Source organism: Trichomonas vaginalis, chromosome I, assembly GCF_026262505.1.
Source record: "Trichomonas vaginalis G3 chromosome I, whole genome shotgun sequence".
NCBI classification, from domain to species: Eukaryota; Parabasalia; order Trichomonadida; family Trichomonadidae; genus Trichomonas; species Trichomonas vaginalis.
The window spans coordinates 18,323,408-18,339,633 of record NC_067203.1 but is presented as its reverse complement, the minus strand read 5'-3'; the positions used below and the strand labels follow the sequence as shown (position 1 = coordinate 18,339,633).

General features: G+C 30.8%; 7 protein-coding genes and 1 pseudogene across 8 annotated transcripts, besides 3 other annotated features; 2 read left to right on the top strand and 6 right to left on the bottom strand.

Annotated features, from left to right (window-relative positions):
* Nucleotides 1-1,346: 1,346 nt before the first annotated feature.
* Nucleotides 1,347-2,564: a mobile genetic element.
* TVAGG3_1006830 lies at nt 1,359-2,484 on the top strand (annotated as a pseudogene). Its single transcript has one exon. A coding segment is annotated over exon 1 (1,126 nt).
* A 723-nt stretch (nt 2,565-3,287) lies between the features above and the next one.
* Nucleotides 3,288-13,292: a mobile genetic element.
* TVAGG3_1006810 (uncharacterized protein) lies at nt 4,044-4,340 on the top strand (the record flags this gene model as incomplete). The annotated part of the gene is made up of 1 exon (XM_051254435.1): nt 4,044-4,340. The coding sequence occupies one exon, from the start codon at nt 4,044-4,046 to the stop codon at nt 4,338-4,340; it is 297 nt and encodes a 98-aa protein (XP_051080009.1).
* Nucleotides 5,124-5,681, bottom strand: TVAGG3_1006800 (organellar and viral DNA polymerase type B; the record flags this gene model as incomplete). Its single annotated transcript, XM_051254434.1, has 1 exon — nt 5,124-5,681. One exon carries the CDS (start codon nt 5,679-5,681, stop codon nt 5,124-5,126), a length of 558 nt encoding a protein of 185 aa, XP_051080008.1.
* Nucleotides 6,345-6,983, bottom strand: TVAGG3_1006790 (uncharacterized protein; the record flags this gene model as incomplete). Its single annotated transcript, XM_001308628.1, has 1 exon — nt 6,345-6,983. One exon carries the CDS (start codon nt 6,981-6,983, stop codon nt 6,345-6,347), a length of 639 nt encoding a protein of 212 aa, XP_001308629.1.
* TVAGG3_1006780 (keratin-associated protein family) lies at nt 7,622-8,608 on the bottom strand (the record flags this gene model as incomplete). Its single annotated transcript, XM_001308627.2, has 1 exon — nt 7,622-8,608. The coding sequence occupies one exon, from the start codon at nt 8,606-8,608 to the stop codon at nt 7,622-7,624; it is 987 nt and encodes a 328-aa protein (XP_001308628.2).
* Nucleotides 8,936-9,724, bottom strand: TVAGG3_1006770 (uncharacterized protein; the record flags this gene model as incomplete). Its single annotated transcript, XM_051254433.1, has 1 exon — nt 8,936-9,724. A coding segment is annotated over one exon (789 nt), but the record flags the coding sequence as incomplete, so codon positions are not given.
* A 743-nt stretch (nt 13,293-14,035) lies between the features above and the next one.
* Nucleotides 14,036-14,789, bottom strand: TVAGG3_1006750 (uncharacterized protein; the record flags this gene model as incomplete). The annotated part of the gene is made up of 1 exon (XM_051254432.1): nt 14,036-14,789. A coding segment is annotated over one exon (754 nt), but the record flags the coding sequence as incomplete, so codon positions are not given.
* Nucleotides 14,790-14,797: 8 nt separating this feature from the next.
* Nucleotides 14,798-16,226: part of a mobile genetic element that runs on past the window's edge.
* Nucleotides 15,236-16,195, bottom strand: TVAGG3_1006740 (zebrafish ch211-108c17.2-related family; the record flags this gene model as incomplete). Its single annotated transcript, XM_001310667.2, has 1 exon — nt 15,236-16,195. The coding sequence occupies one exon, from the start codon at nt 16,193-16,195 to the stop codon at nt 15,236-15,238; it is 960 nt and encodes a 319-aa protein (XP_001310668.2).

Here is a 16,226-nt window from a genome sequence, read left to right as displayed (position 1 = left end):
CGTAAAATCAAATAAAGATGAAGATGTTCAACGTTTAAGAATCAATTTAAGAAATTATGCATTAAAAAATAATTTACCAATGACTTTAGATTCAGTTGAAGCTTATCACATTCTCCGTAATGGAATTACTGGTGGTCTATCAAATGTTCAACATAGAGTAAATCTTAAAGGAATCACGCACATTAATAAACTTTCATATAGTCCAGAAACTAAAACTGTATCAAAAGGACACCACCAACATTATGACTCATTTCGTTGGTGTGATTTTAATTCATTATATCCTTCATCATTTTCATCTAATCCTCATGATTTCATTCAATATACTGACCATAAAATGTATATGGGCCGGAAGATTGAATGGTGTTATCATTTGTGATACAGCAACAAAGAAAGCAAAAGCACTGGGAATTATTAGAAAGAAAAATACTTTATTCGTGGCTGAAGTAAAGGGTCACATTGATGAAAAATACATTAATGATTACATAAACTTTTTACCGATAATAAGAAACTTAGATATTATCACAGATGAAAAAACAATTGGCAGTTTTATGTATAATTACATGAAATCAAACAATCTACCAGTTGACCAGAAACAGAGGAAATTAACTCAGTTAGCATCAACACACAACCAATATCAACCATTTTCTTCTTATTATCTTTGGTATCTAATAGACAGATTTCATTTTATCATCGATGATATTCAATCAATTTTAACATTTACTAAAAACACTTGTTTTAATGAATTTGCGAACGAATTTATGAACGAAAGACAAAAGGCTGAATTAGAAGGAAATAAAGGAAAAAGTTTATTTTGCAAGATTTCGCTTAATGGATCATATGGTTACGATGCAATGAATACACAAAATTACGCAAAGACTAAAATAATGAATGCACAGAAGGCACGCGTTGCATGTATGTCAAATAAGTTTAAAAACATAAGAGAAATAGGAGGGGATACGTATCAAGTGATGCTCAAAGATAGATTTTATAGATGTGATACATGTTTACAAGAGGCATTCTTCACTTTAGATAATGCTAAATACTGGTATTTGGTTTTCATTTATGATTTTATGTATAAATGCATGAATGTTAATCGTTTTCATTTCATTGAAGGTGATACTGATTCATCTTATTGGGCAATCGCTGGCGATCCAAATCTTCCTAACACTCAAGCATTTCAAGCAATTGTTACCGATAAACAATTTTATGATAAAAACATTTTCAAATTCGCACCATTTGATTTCTTCTGTTTTGATGAGAAATTTAAACCTAAATTAAAGAATAAAGCTGAAGAAAAAGCACATGAGAAGAAGTTATTGGGTTTAGCAATTGAGAAACAAGGTGATAAATATGAATATATGTATATGATGAGTATGTTGTATTTTGGCGCCATGCCGGTATATAAAATGAATTTTGAGACAAGAGGCAGTTTCGCGGGAAATTTTGGCGGGATTTTTTTCATTTTTTTAATGAATCATAAAGAAAACATCCTCGCTCTTGCAAAAAAATGCAAAGACTGTAAAAAAATCTACGAGACATTGGTAAAATGCTTCGGTATGGATGCTCCTAGCTATTCCACTGTAACGTATCATGTTAGGATGTATCACTTCATGAACAAAAAGGCGCCCATCATAAAAATTGACAAAAAATCGCCGGATCAAAGAAAAATCAAAGCAATTCTTCAAGCGCTAGATGAAGACCCAAGAGCATCACTCAGAAGGATAGAGGAGATGACAAAGATACCACGTACAACAGTCAGTTATTATTTGCACAATTATTTGAACTACAAACTAGCGTATACACGTTGGGTTCCGCACAACCTTAATTCAGTTCAAAAAAAATCTAGAGTCCAATCTTCGAAAGAGCTCCTCTCTATATTGGGTGCGTATCAATCCAAGAAGTTTCGCTTTTTAGTAACAGGGGACGAGTCTTGGTTTCAATATGCAACAGAAGCCAAAATCATGTGGATCCCGAAGGATGAAAATCCGCAAACATTCCCGAAGAAAAAAATTGACACACCAATGATGATGTTGTCGGTTTTTTGGGCGTGAATGGCATCATCGCAATTGATATTCTTCAAAAACCTAATACGATGAATGCTCAGTATCTAATTGACAATGTTCTTACTCAAATTATCAATTCTGATGAGTTTGAGAAATCCAAACAACAAAAACAAAAGTTTGCAATTCATTTTGATAATTCAAGAGTTCACAAAAGTCATAAGGTAATGAATTACTTGGTGGAAAACAATGTCAAAGTTTTCCAAACCCAATTTATTCACCTGATATTGCACCCTCTGACTTTTATTTATTCGGCACGCTAAAAAAGAGAGCTGAAGGACGCGAATTCGCGAGTCCAGATGATCTTGAAAATTTTGTAAGAGAGCAATTTGAGCAATTTTCTCATGATGATTTAAAGCGTGTCTTTCAAGCCTGGATCGATCGCTGCGAACGCGTGATTGAATCCAATGGTGATTATATTTAAATAAACTTTATATATATGTAACTTGTTTATTTCTATTCGCAGTATTCAGGTTTGTGCTAAACACACCTTTGGACACCCTATATTATCGGTATTATAAAAATGAAATTTTGAAATATCATGATAAAATAATTTCTAAAATTAAAGACAAAATTAAAAATAATGAATATACAAAGGGAAAAACTAAATCACAACTTAAACAATTGAAAGATTTCAAAAATAAAGTATTAACAGAAGAAGATATTGATGAATTATATAAATTATATAATCCTGAGCCGCAAAAGCCAAAGGAACAAAAGCCAAAGAAGAAAAAGCCGAAAACAACACCAAAAGAGAAAGTAGCAAATGTTCAACAGCTAAAGGTGCAAAACGCCCAGGTCCTTCAGACCATAAATGATGCACAAGCTTTAATTTATGATTCATTAGTTAAACCATATTCAGCCCGACTTTTAAATGAAGATCAACTTTTGGAATTCATCCTTCAACATAAACTCGAAGCGGGAAAGTATATCAAACCTTTATATACAGCATATTTAAAACAAATGAATAGAATACATCCAGAATTAATGAAAGGAAAATCAACAACTAAAACTTCATCATCCAAAATCAAAGCAGATAAAATTAAACCACTTGCAACACCAAAACCTCCAACGGTAGTACCTCCTCCTTCAGTTAATCCTTCATCATTCACTTTATTATATCCATTTCAAACATTAAAGAAGCAAAAAGATTTTAAAAAGGATTTCAAAATATTAAATAAACCAACTGACCCAAAAATTCAACCGTTAAAGGAAAAATTTAGTCGCCCTTCATTTGCACCATATCCATATTCATACGAAATCGATCATTTAGAATATTCAAAAGGAAACGTTACTTATTTATTTGCCATTAACATTAACACCAGATATTTATGTTGCATTCCGGTGAAAGGGAAAACAGAACAGGAAACAAGAAGAGCTATACAATACTTACTAGATCATGAAAGAGTAGATAATATAAGGGGTGATGGTGATAAAGGATTTCAGGCAGCTATGGCTCATTATTTCCCACAAATTAATTTTTACTTTTCATCCTCTCCATATACGTTTCATAATAAAATAGTTGATGCGGTAATGAGAACTCTTAGAGATGCGTTAGGGGTTAACGGTCAGATATACTGGGATGGAAATCATGACTCCATCATACAGCAGTTAGTATATTATTACAATAATACATGGCATAGAACTATAAACATGAAACCAGTGGAAATGAAAAATGATATTTCAAAAGAATGGGAATATATTAGAAAGCAAATGGAAAGGTTAAATGATGTTAAACGTGAACAAATTAATTCGGGGCTCATGAATTTTAAACAAGGGGATAAAGTTTTGATTCATCTCGATTATGGAAAAACCGATAAATCAATGACAAAAAGAAGACGAAGATTTGACACAATAGCTGAATTTGTTAGATATATTAACGGCAATGCATTAGTTGAGGTTAACAATAAATTAATAGAAATTCCGATTTATTTTATTACTCCATTATATTTAAATAATATTTAATTTTTTATTTCGTAAGAAATGAGTGACAACGAAGCATCCAAGAGTCCTGATTCAATTAAGATTCAGAGTCCAGACGATGAATATAAAAAGAAACTAAACAGAATTAAATCAAAAATATGCTATTATAAAAAGAAGCCGCAATGCGGTGGGGCTGAAAACGATAAAGAGAGGAAAGAAATAATCGAAAAATTAGAAACTTACCGTTCAATCCTTAAACTGAGTGAAGCAAAAATAAAAGAATTTAATAGAATAAATAAATTGATTGGAAGAGATGAATTTAATAAAGATGAATTTTTAAACTCAATCCAAATTTAATTTTTTCAGTGCTACCATGTTACCATGTGCTACCATGTCAATTAACTTCTCTTAAAAATGATGACAACATGACATTTTGACAACAACACAGGAAATAAATGTTATCGTTTATGTTTTCATTAATGATTTTAGGTTATTCAATAATTAATTATTTTTGAATAACTGAAGGTGTCACTACATCACCATGTGTCACCAGGTTAATTAACTTCTCTTAAAAATGATGACAACATGACATTTAGACAACACAGCAGGATTAATGCAAAAATAAATTCAAACTTCATCGTATATGCTTTGTGAATGTCTTACAAACACGTATGAATACCTTATGCGGTGGGAAGCCAGATGGAAATAAATTTACGTCAAATATGTAATTTATAAAATCTTATGTCGACAGGCTACGTAGCACAGTGGTCTAAGGTGGTGTTATGGAGGGGTCAGGGTCTGTGGTTCGAACCGCGACAGCGCCGTATTTTCTTATTTTCTTTGTTTGTCTTGTTTGTCGTGAATAAAAAGTGTCATAAAAGTGCTCTATCTTCCACGGGAATAAATAAAAATTTTACTTTATTTCTTCTTTATTTCTTTGTTCCTGTGGAAGAAGGGTTTTGCTGTTTTTTCTCTTTTTTCTCAGCCGAAATCAATGATTTTTTCATTTTTGGAATCCTTAGCGAATGATGAATCTTTTCTCTCGTGGAAGCTTTGACCAAAAATATATTTTAGGTGAAGAGGTGAGAATATATTTTAGGTGAAGAGGTGAGATCTCACCTGTTTTTTCACCTCTTTTTTTCACAAGCGTTTTACATGAATTGTACGATGTATATTTGAAATCCTAAACAATTTCGTAGCTTCTATTTCTTCTTTTAGTACATCGAATGTTTTAATCATGCCGAAAGTCTCTTTATATTTCTTCTTGACGTCAGACAGAAGGAAATCTTCTGCTGTTGGATAGTTTTTATTAAGAAATGTCAACATATCCATTTTATCTTCTGCTGGCTTTTCTGCTTCTTTCTTTAAGTCTGCATAGTCGTTTCGCATTCTTTCTATCTCTTTGACTGAGTAGTTATATTTTCTTATTGCTGCTTTACATTTTGAACATTGCGGCATCGTTTTTGCGTTATACATTGAAATAAAACCAGCTAGAACAACTAAGGCGTCAATGGTTTTCTTTAACTCAAAAGCTGCTGGTTTTATCTGTTCATTCCATACTTTACCTCTTCTATCTTTATCTCTTATCTGCCATACACATTTTGCAACTAATGAAACAAAGTTATCGTATGTCTTAAATTCTTCGGATTTGTAAAGGTCAGAAATATTTTTATAAACCATGTCGCAATCTTTGTCCATAACTTTATGGTTGCAATGAAAACCAAGGAATTCATAATTTACTTTACGTATGAATTTCTTAATTTCTACTGAGTCAGTTGCTTTGACTTCAATTTCGTCGAATTCAGGAATAGTTAGTTTTTGCTGCTGAATTTCAGGTAGTTTAGGCAAATGGTCGATGAGGTCCTCCATTTCATAAAGATACTGTTCATTTGTTTCATCTTTCGCACTACAGTCTAAATTACTTGTTAAAAGTTCTTGCTTTATCTTCTGGATTTCTGTTTCAAAAGTATATGAAGAAGGAATAAAGCTTTTCATCTCTACCAACATTGACGTAGGATTCATGACTAGCGAGTTTGGTGCTGTAGTTGTGGCTTGAATTGTTGTTGTGCCGATTGTTGAAATCATATCTTTTATACAAAATAAAAATAATTTTAAAACTAATTTTAAAACTAACTTTATTTTTTCTATCTTAAGGAAATTCATGAAAATTCATGAAAAAGCTAAAGCAATCTGAGCCGCTAAGCGGTGAGGGTGAAAAAACAGGTGAAAAAACAGGTGAGATCTCACCTCTTCACCTAAAATATATTTTTGGAATTTTGTGAAAACTCAACGGTTTGACACATGCCATATGCCATTTTACTCAGAATTTTGTGCTGAATTCAATAAAAATAAATGGTTAATTTACTCACAATATTTTTGTACAAAACGACCCCAAACTTTTAACTTCTTTTCTGCAGTTTCTAATGCTATCTTAGCGAGTTCATATTCTCTAAATTCTCTCTTTAAATCTTCTTGTTCCCATTGGTCTAGTTCGTATGGAGAATCTCTATAACCATAACATATCTCACGTTCATGTTCTAATTGTTTTTCGCACATTTTTCTAACTTCTTCTTCAAACAAATGTTTAGCATTTTCTACTGTATCTTCGAGTTCTTCTTCATCTAACTTCTCATGAACTTTCTTGTCTATGGAGTCCATAATTTTTCCAACTGCTATGCAATATTTTGGAGAAGCCCACATTGCTACATACGTTCCTCTAACCTGTTTGATTTCATCAGGAATTCCTGCATGAATTTTGTATAAAAAGCAACAGTCCGAATTCCGGCGGTTGCTATATTCTTCACAAAACGCCTTATAATACTCTTCCCAGGACTTATTTTCCAACAACTTTCTAAAGTCTTTCCTAAACTGCTGACACATCTTTGTTGCATTAATGTAACCATCCTTGTCTCTACGTAAGACTTCAATACCATTATAAGTGCCTTTTGTGAATGTTTCGCCATTAGATTTGTTCGTGAACGTCTGTGCTTCGACTGACATTTCTGTTCTTACATACAAAATAAAAAAAATAAAAATAATTCATAAATGCCTTCCTCCTGAACTGTTGTCAAAATGTCATGTTGTCATCATTTTGAAGAGAAGTTAATTAACCTGGTAGCACATGGTAACATGGTAGCAGTGAAATAAAATTTTGTTATCAGTTATTTTATCATTTTATTAAGTTCATCTTTAGTTAATAATTTGAATGGATTCGCTAATGTTCCACCTTGAGTCACAACACTTGCCCCGGCTAATTGTGAAGAACCTGGGATAAGTACTCCATGAAATGATTTCATTGGTATCATTAATTTAGAAATAGTTGGCTTAATTAATTTTGTCATTTATGATAAAAATAAAATTGCATAATTTAAATTTTTTTCTTTCTCATTTTCTCATTTTCTCATTTTCTCATTTTTCATCCTGTTTTGGTTTCAGCAACTTTTCAAGTTGTTGTCTTGTCAGTAACTTTAATTTTAACTTTGGATCAAATATTGGGTTTCCATCTTTATCTCTTCCAATAACACCATATGGTAGAATCTTCATTTATACTAAAATAAAAATTTAAATTATGCTGTTCGCTCTTTTGGAGCTCAGGACTTTCAGTCCGTTCTAAAGTTTGTTTCACAAACATTGAGCGTTCATTGAACTCTATACCATGCGAATACAGTCATAAATGGTGGCATATAATCTTCACCCGAGCCTGTTGGATTTGTTGTGAAAGTGTGGGCATGATTTCCTGTGGTTCCACAGAAAATACCTGTGCTTGAATCTACTGGGTCACTTGAAATATCATATCTATGCATTCCCTGTCTATCCGAACCTGCTGCAAGATTTGTATAACCTCTTTTTGTTATTGAATGTGAATGATTACCTGTTGTGTTTGTAGTTCCCGTATGAGTGTGCGGTGGAAGGTTTGCTTCTTTAATTTTCTTCGAACCTCCCGTTTGCTTTGAAGAGTCAGCACAGTATAAGAATTTGTCTACAATCTGCTTCCACATACCAAAACCCAAAACTGTTTCTGGATTTGTTGAATTCATTGACGTATAAATAGAACCAATGGGGTAAATCATCTCAAGAATTGTATTTAATCCATTATGAATATTGAATTTATTATATAATATTGAATTTGGGTGAGTATTTAAAACTGGTCTTGTTATCAATATTAACGTATTATTTTTGAAAATTGCTTTTCTAACATCTTGAAATTTTGTGATTTCAGACCAGTTTCTCCCATCACTACTGATGTTTACTAAATCACCACATCCTAAAGCAATGAAATACCCATCAATATAAAATAAATATTGTAAATCTATAATTTCGAGTAAGTTTTGGAGTGAATGAATAAACCAATTCCCAATTTGATAATCCTGTGATAAATAAATATGTCTGTTATAACTTACAGGATATGAATAGACCATTTCACCTGAAACGAGAACACAAACATTTGATCCATAACATAAAGCTTCAATGTCTCCATCAGCTTGAAAAATTTGTTCAAATTGACCTTGTGGTATTGAAGATGATCTATAAATTTTATCATTTTGTAGGATAAAATACATGTTGTTAATGTAATACCACTTACTTGTATAATCAATTTCAAAATCTGATGACATCATACTAAACATATAATAATTTATCCCATCCTCACTAATGAAAATTTGATTGACTTCATAAATTAGTACCCATTTATTATTAACGCATCTAATAGGATTATTTGGATATTTAAATTTAGCATCTTGATTTAAATTACATTTGAACCATTGGATACAATCGAATGAATAACAAGGGCAAAAATCATCTCCAACCGTTATCATTCCCATAAATTTACCGTTATTATATTCAACATATAAAATTCTTGGATTAATGATTGGCTTTCGTGTATCAGGATTCCAAACAGATGGAGTAAATGATTCATAGTTTTTAAAATCATTTGTTTTAAAATAATAAAGCACTCCAGCTGTATAAAATAAATACATGGTCACTCCATCGAAACATATCCATTCAAAAGAATCTATATCAAAGGTTTTATCTGATGATTTCATAAAATTTAAAAATGGTGGAGTAAAATAGACCTCTGATTGTTTTATTTCTTCATTAACAAATGATATATCAGCTTTCTTTGCTAACTCAGTATTAATGAATGAAATAACTTTTTCCTTATCTGCTTTCTTCTCTAACTCATCATTAACATAAGTTTTATCTGCTTTAAGGTCTAAACATCCTGAAAACCATTCTGTATCAGCTTTAACTTTAAAAGTCTCCAATGTCCATTCATGATACCATTCAACCTTTTCTTTAATTTCATTATCTTTTTCATCAACATAAACCAAATTTGCCTTCTTATTTAATTCACTATCCACATATTCCTTATCCACCTTCTTCATTATGTCATTTAGGAAACCTTCTATGAATTCCTCATTTAAATTAAATCTTCCAATCTTCAAAACTTTAGGAAATGCATTTAATGCGTAATATCTCTGTTCTTCTGGTGGAATTGATGTTATATCATCCGTTATTCCTTTAATTTTTGAATTCATAAATAAAATTTCTTTTATATTTGATATCACTGCACCACCTTTGCAAACGAATTCGAAATGGTCATTTTTCAATACTATCTCCAAATCTCCATATTTCAACCTTTGCGTTTGTTCTGCCGTCTTTGAATTATATGCATATGTGGCGTATGTAATGGTCTGAAGGACCTGGGCGCTTTGCGCCTTAAGTTGCTGTTGTTTAATCATTTATTACGATTTAAAAATAAATATTTAATCCGTTATCTCATCAGCTATTTTTTCTATTTGAAATTGCCATAATATTTCATTCATAAATTCTAAATCACAATCAAATAGGTCAGTTATTCTAAATTTAATATTTGATAAATCTTTTGAATGAAGAATAAATGAATTCCCGGATAATTGAAACGGATATGATAAAGAAAATGTGTTTAAGTTGATGGATAAAATGTTTTGTATTGATGGGTAAGAGTTAGGGTCTAATGTTTGATGTGAAAATCTCATTGGGGTATTAACTTTATCACATTTGATTAAAATGAAATTGGAACCAGTGTCAGAATACAAAACATCCCCAACATCTTTTTCAAAATTTAATATCCCCAACAATGAACGAAGATGAGGAGTACAAAATTTAATTTTCAGCGGAAATTTAATAAGGTTATTTATTTCATCAAGTTCAAAAAGTTTATCAGGTTTTGATTTAAAATTTTCTTCATACCATACGATAAATGATTCATTTAAATAACTTAAAATCATGTTAATATCCCATTTCGCTATCACATTATTTATATACATATTATACGTTTTTTCATGGTCATCTTTAATAAATGATATATAATCTGAAGGGTCTAAAAGAATGGGATTAAATTTACCACTCACAGAAACGAGAGTAACATTATAAATTCCGCTAACTGTTAAATTTAATTCACAGTTATTATTCGAAATAATATTGATAATTGACATTTTTTATTACGAATAAAAATATGGTAAAGCGTTATTTTCCAGTGATAAATAAAACTAGAATAAGATTACCTCAAGAATTCATAAATTCAACGAATAAGAAATTCATTCATGTTATAAATTTTAGTGTTTTCAGAAAATATGAGTCAGTGTCATATTCATCAACAGGTTATATTTCACTTCATTCAAATTTAGTTCAATCAAACCCATATAATGACCATTTCATAAGATTTTCAGATGGTATTAAAAATGTAATTGATAGATTAAAATATGAACAGATTGACAAAATCGAATTTTTGGAATTTTGGTTTAAATATCCCGATGGAAAAAAGATTGAAGTTAAAGATAAAGCTGATACTATAACAAAAACAATTACAATGACCGATCCGGATAGTGGGGAACAAAAAGAAATAAAACAAACGATAGAAACTGGTGAAAGGTCAATTATTATTGATTATGATTCAAAGGATTATTATTCGATAATGTTAATGCTTGAATATTAAATAGTCTTAACAAAGAATTTTTCAAGTGATATTTTATATTCATCAACTATTTTATTATAAATATCATTATATGTTAAATGAAGTTCAGTTGTTGTTCCGTTCTTTGATATCTTAATTGTGCTAATATCCTTTATAGGATTTATTTTTGCAACTGTTCCGCAGCATGAAACCTCATCATCTATGAAAAATTGAATCTTAACGTCTGAATCTTGAACATCACAAAGAATGGCGATAATGTGAATTAATGATTCATAAGGTAAAATAATTAAACCGGATTGGTCAATTAAATTTATTATTGAATCATAATTATTAATTATTATATCACGGTAAATTTTCATTAATTCAGAATTAATGTCTATTTTATATGGGTTCTCGATGTTTGATGAAAGAGGCGGGGGGTATGTTGGATAAGTGGGAATTTCAACAGGTTCTTTACCGGGTTCAGATAAAATGATTGGGTCTCCATTCTCATGGTTTTCTTCATTCTCCTCATTCTTCGGTAAGTCACGAGTTAATAAATTTGGTTGAGTTGCTGACCTTGTTAAGTCGGGCTAACATTAACTTTAACATTTTGAATAATTCGTGATTTATCATCATTTACGTTATAACCACCGTAATCTCTGCTTTTGCGTTAGTGTTCTTTTGACTAGTGAAACGTCTTCTCATTTATATTCGAATAAAAAAATATATTTAAACTTTTATTTTGCTGGAACTTTTGAATCTATTATTCCCTGTATTTGTTCATGAAGTTGATTTTTAGCTGTTTCATCGTAATTAATAGACCTAATATATTCATTAATTGCATTCTTATAATCATCTGATTTCTCAAATTTTCTTTTATCTGATTCCTTAACTAAATCATAAGTTAAACCTCGTTGCTGATATAATGGTTTCTTAATTAAATCTTTGAATACTTGAGATAAAGCACCGATGCAATTCTTGCTACTATAATTGGTTGGAATTGCTGTTTAAGTTCATCTTTAACATTTGCGAAAACTGGATCGAATAAAGCAACTTTAAAGAATTTCTTAGCTGAAATTTCAGGTCTAATATTTGCATATTGACCATCAAACTGGTTAGAATATCGTGGTAATCCATCCGGTCCCTCTTCAATAGCATTTAATTCTTCATTGAAATAAGAATATGGATTATAACGGTATGAATTAATTGGACCATTTTCACCTTCTCCAATGTATTGTTTAACAGCTTTTCCATTTTCATCAAATTGCATAGGATAACGTTCATTATATGCTTTACGTTTAGGATAATCAGATATAGTTAATTTATAACCATTTATGACTTTAATATTACCTTGACCATCAGTAACGAAAACTTCATTTATACCATCAGGTTTTCCATTTGGACCCGTAATGTCTGCTTCGTGTGCTTCCCAATTTGGACCATGACGTTTGGCATATGCTTGAGCTTCTGGTAATGTTAAAACGTTTCTCATTTGTTTAACATCTTTTTGAAGACCAGCAACAATATGAACTAATTCTTTCATTCCATCAGGAACTTTCATAGTTCTATTATATGCACCCTTTTTTGTTTGTTTTTTAATGGAACCTGTAGAAGATTTGCTATTTCTGTCATGTTTAATTATAAATAAAAAATAAAAATTAATTATAAAAAGTTAATCAAATTTAACACTTCCTTTATTTAAATCAACTATTATTTTTCCATGTTCACCTAATTGCTGATATTGTGTGTAAAGTTCATTAATGCTCATTGGTAAATTCACTTGATAAAGCATAACGTTCAACTGTTGACGACTAAACCACTGAAAATGAAAAGTGTTGATAGATTTGATTTAATGTTTGTGCTTAATGCTTTGAAGTATTGAACAGCCATAAAGAATGAACACTGAATGTGTCGACATTGAGTTAATAACTGATTAAAATATGATTTCTCATTTGTTATTAGTTTTGATTTCACTGCATCATCTAGAAAAATGAGTGAATGCAACAATTCTCTATCAAAATTTGAAATAGAAAGTGTTTCAAATAATTCATCCCGTTGTTTATCAATAATTTTATCCTCTAATCCTTGCTTCTTGATTGTATTGTATAATTCTTTATACATTAAAAAGTTTTTTAAATAATCTTCTGCTTCTTCTTGTGATAAATAAATAATTGGAATTTTGATTAAATGCTTTAAAGATTCAAATGTATCATCTGAAGGTGAACCTGAACGGTTGATATAAATTAACACATGTGAATAGGGGAAGTGTTAGCAATAATGATAATTTGTTTTAATATCGTTAATGTTTTACCTTTATTTTGTTTACCAATTGCTGCAGTGATTGAATTTAAGTAACATTCAGAATATGGAATTTTCATTAATTTTTCCTTAGATAGAGCATTTCTATTATCACTCAATGCTTCATTAATCATATCATCTACGTATGTATTATATACTCCTGCTAATTCTTCATAAGGGGTGGATGAATTTAAATCCATTTAATCAAAAATAAATTTATAATTTTAAACATTTCTATTCATCAATATTTCATCATATGAACTTCTATACTGCGGTGGTGTACCTGTTGGATGATATTTCAAACCTTCATCCGGTGTCCATGTCCAATATGTAGTCCTAGTAAACCAAACCTGAGGAGGATTTGTCACCTTTGAACAGTAAGTGTCATTTTCACCCTGAATGATTGGATAAGCTTTCACTTGTACTGTAACTTGTGAGTTGAAAGTTTCTAATCCATCAAAGAATATACCCGCTCCATCACGTTGAACTGGAATAGTGCATAAGAATGAAGTTTGGTCTTTCCATGTTCTAGCTAATGGCATGCCATCATCATCATTCAGTGGTCTAGTTAATGAGTCCTCGTATTCTTCCGTGCATTCATTCACTCCATCTAAATCAGAAGCTTGAAGCATACGTGTAAAGAATATGTCACCCACTGTGGTCATCGCTTGATCGGGGAAGTTTCTGGAATCTATAGTGACCTGAAGACCTCGAAGCATTGGATTTTCTAAAACCGTTCTTTGCATTGCATTCTTCGGAAATGCTAACACAACATCTGTAACATTATGAAGAGCGTATGAGAAATCTGAGCTAATACCTTCAGGAGTGATGCAACCTCCATTTAGTGAACGAACGTCAATATGTTGAGCTGGAATCATGAATGGATCTTCCTTACTGAATAAACGTGGTATTGCTTTAACTGATTCTTCAATTAAACCGTATCCTGGTGTAATGCATTTATCCTCTAAAACTTCCATCTTTGTGCATGAAATAATAACGCCATCAACTATTGCGTCAGCAGATGTGGCGGCTAAGCTTGTAATTAATTTGGCAGGAAGTCCGATTTGTTGGAATTTGCGATCATATTTATAAACATGATTCATAATCTTTTCATAATTTTCATCAGTTATCTTTTCATAAACGTAATTTTGTAAATCAGCAACTCTTAACGGGTCAACCTGACAAAATACTAAAGTATCCCTGAAAACATAATATTTAAGAATGATATCACCAAATGATTTAGGATAATCATCGAACGCCTGAAATGCTAACAAATCATTTACCGGAATAATCATATCAAAAGTGACATCAACTTCTTCATTTGCTTTCTTGAAAACTTCTGAAGGGTCAATATATTTACCACATACTGAGTTATCATATTTTTGAACATTATTATATAACGAATGAACAAACTTTTTAACTTTCCTTTCTGATTTTGGTTTATATGTTGCAAATGCAAAAGATTCACGGGCGCAATCCATCTGAAGATAACCGGCATCACCTCTTTCGGTTTCTACTTCTAATTGTTTAAAGCTTTGATTTGATGATTTGTAACCAACGAATAAACGCATACATTTAAGGATGGGCACTCATAGGCTCCTGACAGCATAAAAATGTTATTATCTCACAATATAAAAGGAATCATAGGAATCTACAACTATATCTATATTGTTGGAAGACTTCTTAATGTATCATGCATATAAGTTATATCAATAACTCCATTATGTTATATGATTGTAATCATATTTTCGTTTCATGTTCAAAAACATTAAAATCATACTAACTATATGAGTATTATATTTAGGAAGCTGATATATAGATATGATAAAATGCTAGGTTTTGTGATTAAGAATATATACTTATCTTTTAGAAAATAATACTTTTATAAAAAATTATATCTTATATAATCTAAAAATTTTGGACAATTAAAAAACATTAATTAAAAATAGAAGGTGAAAGTGTTTATTCAAAGAAGGTGCAAGATTATGATGTTTTGAGGGTGAAATAAATTTAATAATTATTTATGTGATTTAAGAGTAATACGATCATCGGTAGCTTGAAGACCTCTCTTTATAGCTCTTAATGCCGCAAACTTTTTTTGAACTTGCTTTGAATTTTTGAATGCTTTGATTAAATCTTTTGTTGTATCATACATTCTGAAATATCTGTTCATCATTTCTGGCATTGTTGGTAAATTTAACCTGTATCTTATTGCTACAATCGTTTCAAACATACTTTCATTGAAATGCAATATTGTGAATGCCATCCTAATTGGCCAAGAAGCATGCCAATTAATATTTTTATTAGCAAGCATTGCTTTGATATGGTTTATCGATTCAACTACTTGAGTTGAATGAATCTTTTTTACCATATCAAAGATTTTTACGGTATCTTCGAGGAATTTTTTAAGTGTTTTTATAGCAGTTTTATTTTTTGCATATTTCCATGGTTTAATCATCTTGCATTTTTCAGGATCTGGACAAAATTTATGATTTCCGGCATAATGTTTAGCGGAATTCAACCATAAAAACTTCTTTGTTTTAATTGACATATGTGTGTCATTGAGAAGTTGCCTAAGCCAACGCAATAAATTCTTTGAAATGCTAGATAAGATTCTGAATTCTGGCAGTTTGAGCTTTTTCTGTATATTGTTAAGAAAATGTCCAGGATCTCTGTATTCTCTGATACCTTTGAACGTATTTTTGATTGTAGAAACAATTTTGACATCGCCATCATGCACAAAAAAATTTACACGTTTTTCATTATTCCAACGCTTCAGCATTCTTTTTAAGCCTTCAAATTCCATTTCATTTGATTTTCCGTTGAAATTACCTTTGAAATTTTTAAAAGATTTAGATATCACTTCCCAATCTACAATTTTTTTGAGTTTCTCTTCTACAAATTGTACATAGCAAAACATTGCATTTCTTCTCTGACTCCAAGAACCGTCAAACAAAAGTCCCGAACATTTTCTCATTCGAGATTTCCAATAATTAACAGATTCTCTG